The sequence below is a fragment of the Pyxicephalus adspersus genome, chromosome 1 (genome assembly GCF_032062135.1).
Source record: "Pyxicephalus adspersus chromosome 1, UCB_Pads_2.0, whole genome shotgun sequence".
In the NCBI taxonomy this organism is placed as follows: domain Eukaryota; kingdom Metazoa; phylum Chordata; class Amphibia; order Anura; family Pyxicephalidae; genus Pyxicephalus; species Pyxicephalus adspersus.
Window position 1 is genome coordinate 70,847,012 of NC_092858.1, and position 8,478 is coordinate 70,855,489.

The 8,478-nt window shown below is 36.3% G+C and overlaps 1 protein-coding gene and 1 long non-coding RNA gene across 6 annotated transcripts in view; one reads left to right on the top strand and one right to left on the bottom strand.

Annotated features, from left to right (window-relative positions):
- The window catches only part of TBC1D8 (TBC1 domain family member 8), a 50,955-nt gene that overhangs the window by 10,938 nt on the left and 31,539 nt on the right, over window positions 1-8,478 (top strand). For 3 of the 5 annotated variants that reach the window (XM_072413766.1, XM_072413758.1, XM_072413747.1), the window contains exons 2-3: window positions 3,678-3,821; window positions 7,898-8,016. In XM_072413766.1, the coding sequence (XP_072269867.1) occupies window positions 3,800-3,821; window positions 7,898-8,016 (141 nt within the window). In that variant the 5' untranslated portion in view covers window positions 3,678-3,799. The remainder of the gene's footprint in view (window positions 1-3,677; window positions 3,822-7,897; window positions 8,017-8,478) is intronic. The other 2 variants (XM_072413770.1, XM_072413753.1) reach the window with 1 other exon arrangement.
- On the bottom strand, window positions 853-3,840 carry LOC140332560 (uncharacterized). Its single transcript, XR_011921171.1, has 3 exons — window positions 3,467-3,840; window positions 3,022-3,209; window positions 853-1,223 (listed from the first exon to the last, which is right to left on the bottom strand). It is a non-coding gene; the product is annotated as an uncharacterized lncRNA (long non-coding RNA).

Here is an 8,478-nt window from a genome sequence, read left to right on the forward strand (position 1 = left end):
ACACTGCAAGCCCAGCCTGTGTGATGTGATGGCCTGAGCTCACAGGTAATGGTCAGAACAACAGAATATCAATCTTCTGAAAGACAATTCCCACCGACGGATCAGGGAGAAGGCTAAGGACGGTGCTGGAGTATGGAGATAAAGATGAATCACTTTTAATTTACCTTGTTCCAGCATCCAATGCATTATTTAATTAATTAATCACACAAATGGAATGCTAGTAAAACAATACTACATATTCACCCTGCTGAGATTTCATTCATCATCTTTGATACTGTTTTTGCTTGTAATATTTGTCATGTAAGACTCAAGTTAGTATTGGTATTTTAGGTACATATATGATATGTGTTTGTAAATATTGAAACATACATTGGTTGGTCTTTCTGAACAAATGTCCATCATTTTATTTTCAAATGTATTGTCTATATAAAAAAAAGGTCCAAAATAAAGTTCAAAGAAACTTGAAATGTCATAACCATGATAAAGCCTACCTCCACTTATAATGTTTGGTTTGAACCTGTACTGGAATATTTTTCTATACTTTAGTTGAGTTGGGCCTAGTGAGAGGATTGTACAGGGAAACTAATATATTGAAATGACAGCAGCTTATTTCTTTTCCTTCACAGCATTATGGTTGCCTATTATAATACACATACCCTACCGTATATATATATCTTCTTCTCAGTACAATGTTGTTCTTCCAGTACTTACCTGGTAATTTTTACATAATATTGTGATTCAGTTACCTGTGACTTTTATCACTTGCCTGCGAACTCTAGCTTTCAACATTTCATCTACTCTGTCATATATTTGAAAAAAAGAAAAGATGTATATCAATGTCTGTATTGATTGCCATCCTCCAATTAAGCTATGATAAAGAAAACCGGGAACCCTGCCAGAACAACCATGCACATTCTCAGCCCCTGTGCCTTTCATCTTTCACTGACCTTTTAAGAAATTACTTTTATTCTCCTGAATCAAAGACCACAATTATTGTCATAGATGTCTGAAGTAACTCATAAAGCAGAGCAGTTATCAATATTTTAACTAGAATGCATTTTTAATGATCCTTTATTTAAAAAAAAAAAAACGAAACATAGATTTGGCATTGCGTTGAGTGATGGCTGAATCGAAAGGAGACTTCCCAAAATTTCATATTCTCCTAATGCACAGTTTTTGCCTCAGGTGGTCCTTTAGTGTATTTGCTGAGCTTGTTCCTTGGTCTAAAGTTAAAAAAAAAGTCTGTATAAGACTGTGCGTGTCTCCAGTTTTGTAAGGTAGGGTGTTAGCATTCAAAATGAGGGAAAATTCATGGAGTTGCTTAAAAAAAAAAAAAGTGAAAACTTCAAGGTTTAATATAACTTCAACCCAAGTACAATAACATGCATTTTCTTAGAATTTATTATGCAAGTCCTTGTTATTCTCCTTGGGGAAATTTATTTACACACAACTCTAGCAAGTGCAGGCAGTGTCTGTCATTATATTTTGTCAGATGTTTAGAATGAGGAAGTTAAAGTTAAAAGTTCTAAATAGTATCAGTTTCTGCATATGTACTGTCCCGTGTATATCTTATTGACATTCTATCACGTGGTTTCCTTTGTTCCATTGGAGTTATTGGTAGGGATTTCCTTTATCCCAGCCAGGCGTGCAGTATAGATCAGTTTGCACATCTTGTTAGTTAATATTAAATTACATAGCATATGCCTAGCTTACTAATTGATTGTATAAATCTACAGGTTTTGTTTTATAAATAGTATTGCATTATACAGAAGTGATTAGGGAAAATCTATTTCTTTCCTTGTTGTTTTTTGAGTGCACCATTCATAAGATTAAAGACATTCCAGCCTTGGGCCTTGAATTTTGTTGTGTTATCTCAGTATAGAGATACACATCACTGGATTGTCATGTGGCTGGCTGCCTTAGGTTACACTGTATATTATAAGAGCTCTCTCAGTATAATTTACACACAGCTGAAAATAGTTGTGTGGTGCAGTTTACATGCAGCTTCCAAACCATAAATTCAGACAAATGAACTTCTGGTTGTGAGAGTGAGAAGCTCAGTATAAAAAGTTTGATGAATTATTTGTTATTTTGTGATATATAACAATACTTTACAGACAAGTCTGAATTATAAGTTTGTCTGTTTCTTTCCTTTTTCCGTTGTTATTTAAGGGAGAGTTTTTTGCATGTGGGGGCTATCGTTTCTTTGCTCTTATGTTCTCAAAATAAATTGACAAATAAAATAAAAATACATGTATTATGATAATTTCCCCGATAGAAGATGGTAGGTATAATATATGAGGGTTTGTATCTTAATTCTCTGTCTGTTTCTGTGGCTTCTTTAGGTGCTTTCCACAGTTTTAAAAAAAATTGGAAGGCTATTTTTATATTAGTAGCAAGATAGAGGGTTTAAAATCTGAACTCCAGATCTATAGAGGCATTTAATCTTGTTTTGGAAAAACTAAAAATAACTCCATGTATATTTACATACAGATGGCAAAAACATTGGAATTTCTCTACAGAGTGTTATCCAGCTGGAACCATTATACCAGGCAGTATGGAGCCCAGAGGTCACCCGATCTTTGCACATTTGCTGGCTCATTTTTCTCAGGCTTGCAAGATGAAGGGGTGGCGGGCAAGGGAGGGCAGAACCTGGCTCTGTTGTCTTGCTCCCTGTCCTAAAAGACTTGTTGAACCGAATCCAAAATCCATTAGACACATGCGTTTTTTTAACTGTGTGTTTATCTGTTTTATGTAGTTGAACTTAAATTTCCTTGGAGTGGATTGCTTTGGTTGCACCACAATAATTGCTTTGTAATTTGAAACTATGTGAATTGTACAGATTCATTTTGAACAATCTGAGTATGATGTTGTTTAGTCATGTTTGTGAAAAGTGTTAGAACTGAATCATTTTCCATAAGCTGTAATGGGAAAAGGAGGCAAATAGCTTGTCAAATTTAGGGTAAAACATTGAAAGTGTGGGCCCCAGATGACAACTTAAGTTTCCTGAAAAACACTTACTTTGTTAGTTTTAAATAGGCTTTTGAAAGGTTAGGACCGTTCCAATTTATTTTGCTGTCTTCGTTCACATAGGGAAGATTCATCCCTTTTTGGTCCTGAATATTGCTGCCAGGAAAGTAAGGGGAAATCTTCCAATGAGGCACCCTGTTCCAGGTATTCCCCTACCTTTGGCTGGTTTCCTCTGACTTCTGTTAGAAAAACAAAGGAAACCAAAGAAATTTTCACATGATACACAGTCAACAAAAAATAAACGATCAAAGAGTTTAACTATGCCTAATGTATCCATACCTAAAAAAGAAAGTTAACTATAATAGCTACACATAGACTGCAGAGCTGTTAAGTAAACAACCATTAGCACTTTGCTCCTTCATTATTTATTACATAGCTCTTTTTTTTTTTTTTTACACTCTTCACTTGACCGTTCCATTTTGAATACACTCCTTACCTAAACTGTACAGAAAATGAAGAATTGCTTTCTTATCCATTTTATAAACTCCACCATTTAATTTTGTTTTAGATTTATGCTACTTTGACCACTTTTGAACCTTTTAATCATACTGCCGAAATGCAATACTATCCTGTTGAACAGTAATATTCCTTTGTAATCCTTATAAATGTATCCCTATGTTAAAATGTATTTCTGTCTGGTTTTACAGGTCGTCTGGTGGGTGCCCTGGATGCTGTGCTGGATTCCAATGCCCGTGTTGCTCCCTTCCGAATATTGCTTCAGGTTCCTGGATCCCAAGTTTACTCGAGCATTGCTTGTGGTGAGTCAGAGATGTACTGGGCCCTAGCAATTGGTGAGTTTCAGAACCAGAATTTAGAACGTGATGTGTGCCTGCATGGCCATGGATGTTAAGGTAACTGAAAATAACATTGCTGTGCAGTGACTCCTTGCTAATGACTTCCTTCACTAATATTGAAGATTGCTCAAAGTCTCATGTTCCTCATTTATTGCTGGGAAAATGTGATTGCACAAGTCATAAAACATTGTTACATAATAAAACTGTAATAATATCAAAAACAACCTCAAAATGGTAGTGTTTGTATAAGTAATAGTCTGCTTTTTATTCTTAGCGCATTGCTGTATGCTGCTGCAGGTCTAGCAAAATTAGCATTAAGTAAACAAGGGTTTTTGTTAAGGAGTGAAATGCTAGCGATCTGGCTGTTTTATTGATAACATAGGTTAATACTTTGTCCCATCAAGCAAAATAAGTATAAGCTATCTGGAAAGTCAAAAGTCCTTTTGGCTTTACTTATTCTTGGCAATGAATGTTGTTTTTTTTTTTTTTTTTTAGCCATTTGCTTAGTATGACAACCACATAACTGGAATTTGCAGAATGAATAGTCTGCTGTAGCAGACTACAAAATGTTTTAGCTGTCACAAACTGAACAATACATGTGCATAACCAGCAAAAAAGGTCTTTTATCAGTACACAATTATGAATTGGCCCCCTGCTGCTCCAGTGATCCTGTCTCTGTGGTGAACTGGTTAGCCTAACAGAACTACAGTGTTAGCAGTGTTTTACTTTTTATTATGTACTCCTAGAAAATTGTCTGTTTTAGCCTTGACCATTGTGGAACTAAACACTCTTATCTGCCTGTTTGCCAAGGACCAAGAAATGTTAGCCTCTAATTAGATTTTTAGTTTCCATAGTTTAGCATAGGTGACCAACTATTACACCAGCTCGGACCTTTGGTCAAAAGCTGAGAAGACCAACCGTTGTGATAGTTATAGCCAGAAAGATGAATTGAAAGCAGCTAAATTGTGCATGTGCTCAGGAGCAGGATGTACAAGAATAAACACTTGTAAAACAATACCAACATGTTGAAAGTATATGTAAATATGTAAAAGCTGCGTACACACGTGCAATTTTTGTCGTTGGAAAGGATCTTTCACGATCCTTTCCAACGACAAAGGACTACACGATGCATAAACGGTGCTGTACATATAGCACCGTTCTGCTCTATGGAAAGACGAGGGGGAGAACGACGGAGCGGCACCCTGCTGCGCGCTCTCCCCCGTCCCTTGCATTAGGATCGGTCGTCGTTCATCGTTCGTGGATCCGCCAGGACGGATCCGCGGACGTTGAATGACGCCGACTGTACACACGCCAGATTCTCGCCCGATATCTGGCCGATGCCGATTATTAGGCGAGAAAAATCTGACGTGTGTACGCAGCTTAACACTAAACTTCTATTTGTTTCCATTTGGTTTGTTAAATATACCATAGAAAGCATTTTGTTATATCTGTTCCATAAGTGCAAAAAAAATACCTGTTGGTCGAATGAGCTTGTAACTTCCTGTAGTGAGGGGAAACAGTTTCCCTGCTATAGTGTGTTTTATCAATCTTTACCAAGTTATCTCAATAGACCTTCCTGTTCTGCAGTCCTAATACACTTCTCTTTTACAATGACAAGATTGCTTTTCCATAGATAAAGCACAATATGGCAGTGGTGTCACTTTAGCACAGTAAAAATAGAGAAAAACTAAACTAGGTAAAAATAAAGAGGAAAAAATAGAAAGATGAAGCTGATGCAGACCTCTAAGGGCTAGTAAACTGCTAAGGGTCACATTTTAAATCTTCAGTTTAGATATGCCTAAAGGATTTTAAATAACATTTTTTTTACAGGAACAAATGTCAGAAAATAAAGACATGTGGCTTCCATTTAACATATTTGATCATAACAGTGCCAGGTTTGTTTTTAGAATGATTGGATATTGGAGATAAACATAGGTACATTAACCAAAAAAATAAAAATAAATCAAATAACTATTTAATGTACAGCGCTGCGTAATATGTTGGCGCTATATAAATCCTGTTTAATAATAACAACTAGTGTATAATGTTGTACTAATGTTAAATGAACATCTTGTAAAGCCCACCATTATAGACACTTAATGACTCTTTACACTCTCACAGACGCTACCCCCTGGATCTTGAGAAAGCCGCCTTCTTGCTTCCTAAATGTGTGTGTGATTTTTTTTTTCTTTTTTTTTTTTTCTACCGCCTCCCACATTTTCTCAAATTAGATGCCAAAGAGAAAGCTATGGGGTGCTCTGGCTATTGTCAGAAATCTGATCCCCAGTTTTAGTTTTCCTCTTGGCTTTATTAGCACCTGTCAGTAATGCAACGCATTATCAATTGAGTTTGCTCTCTCAACACTTGGATTAGGAAATCCTAATGTTCCTATAACCTCTCACTCTCTGCATTTATGACCCCCCCTTGGCAGATGCCAGTTTGGCTATGGCTTGGGTACTTCCCTGGTGACAAAAGGTAAATCCTGGGTTGTATATATATCCTATTCAAAGTGGGTGACATGATTAGAGGGTGGGGGCTGCCATTGCTGAACTCTTGGTATGGAATGTTGGTGATGGCGACATTATTACATAATAACAAATGGCTGTGCCATAAGCTTGGTTATCTGAATATTTTGTTGACTGACTTGAAAGAAATTAGAGTGATGTTTTGTTCAAGTATTCTATGTACCTAAACAACTCAAAAGGATTTCAAGACATGTCTGATAAATACTTTTTTTCCCTCATATTGATATGACATTCATTGTGTTTTGTCCCAAGATTTTCCTGTTTGGAAAATTCTTAACCAGTTGGCCAGCTGTCTGGAATAAATACTGTAAGAGACAAAAGTACCTCTGATAGTCTAACTGTCTTTTGCCCATGGATGTCTTCCAAAAAATAATGTCAAGTAGATTAGGAAAGCCTGTTCATAAAAATTAAAAAAGAAATTATATTAAAATGTACCGTGTAGGTCAAATAGGAAAAAAACTGTTGAATGGGTTTATTGCAATTTGGAGAGATTTTAGATATCATCGGCTTTATGTAGCTTGATATAACTTGAAAAAATTGTTTCTGCAGACACTCAGATCACATGTTTAAAATATTTTCCTGTAATTTCACTAATGCATGGCTCAATAAAGTGTATCATATAAAGTGTTAGGGCAGATGAAAAGAAACCTGTGAGTTACATATCTGCAATACTGTTCATCTGCCAGAAATATAAAGGTTACAATATAAAGAAGTATAAAGGTTACAATAAAAGTTACAATAAAACTCACGACTGAGTTACCTAACAACATATTAACCAAATACGTGGTCTGTGTGGCATTTTAAAAAGGAAAAAGCTCCTGTTGAATGCAGAATAAACAATATATTGACAGGTTGGGAGCAAACTTTACTGATCTTGATATTGAGGTTGCTGGGAGGGGATGGGGTTTCCCTCTAGTTGCAGTAGACACTAGCGTTGAATACTTATGTACAGCAGCTGGACTCGGTATGTGAACAGGGGCTAAGCGGCTGTGGAACGGTCTCCTTTGTCAACGACACATATTCTACAAAGAAACAGAACTGATTCCAAAGGAATCAAGTACATCCAAAGCTTTCTGTTTGGTGATCTCGGGAATCTTTTAGGTCTTCCATACACCCAATGTCTTTTACTCTGGTGAACCATTGTTACAGGGTTGGGGGGGGGGGATTTTTTTCCACAAAGCTGGGATACAGGCATTGGCTGCATTCAGAAGGTGACGTATCAGTGGAGAACTTTAGTTTATATTGTAGACCGACATAATGGTGTCAGTCCTGCTCAGTTGGCTTCTGCTAAACTCTTAAACATTCCCCCAATCCAACAACATAAAGACTAAATGGCATGTACCATGTACTTTTGTGTTCTCCCAGTTTTCATCTTGGGACAGTTCTGTGTATCTTACTTTGTAAACCGTTATATCTTACATTTACTGAACAGATATAAAAGCTCTTTCAATTGTATAATTATCTGGCCCAATTGGAGAAAATAGGAGAAGGTACATATTTTACTTCTATGCAAATACTTGGAACCAAGCATGTGTTTTATCTTACCAGGGGCCACAATGGAGGAGATCACACAGCACTGGGACTGGTTGGAACAGAATTTACTTCACACTTTGTCAGTGTTTGACAACAAAGATGACATAGCTAACTTTGTCAAAGGAAAAATAAAGGTAGGATCTAACTGTCTGTCTTTAGAAATCACCGTCTTTCATTTGGCAATGTAGGTTGTTTCACAGCTAGTTTCTGCATCTTCATTTTTTTTTTGTGACAATGGTGATAGCTCAGGTTTTAGTAATACCTTGCCAAGTCTTGCAGGTGCAAAACAGCTTTTGTTTTTTTTCTGTATTTATTTATAACATGTCTGTTTGTGTGTCTATTTGCAGTATTATTTGTCATAATTTTATCATCATTTTTACAAGATGTGCCATGGGTTTTATTATGTAAGATTGTTTAGTGAAAACAGAAGGTTAAAAAAACATGCCAAAATGGTCTGGTAGCCAAAAGACAAAGAATGAAAAATATATGCTTCAGCCCCCCCCCCCTCTAATTCTCCCTGTTTTTTATGCAAAAAGTGGTACATTGTTTTGCATGGAAATGTATTTTACATTGTAGGCCTAAAATTCTAAGGCATA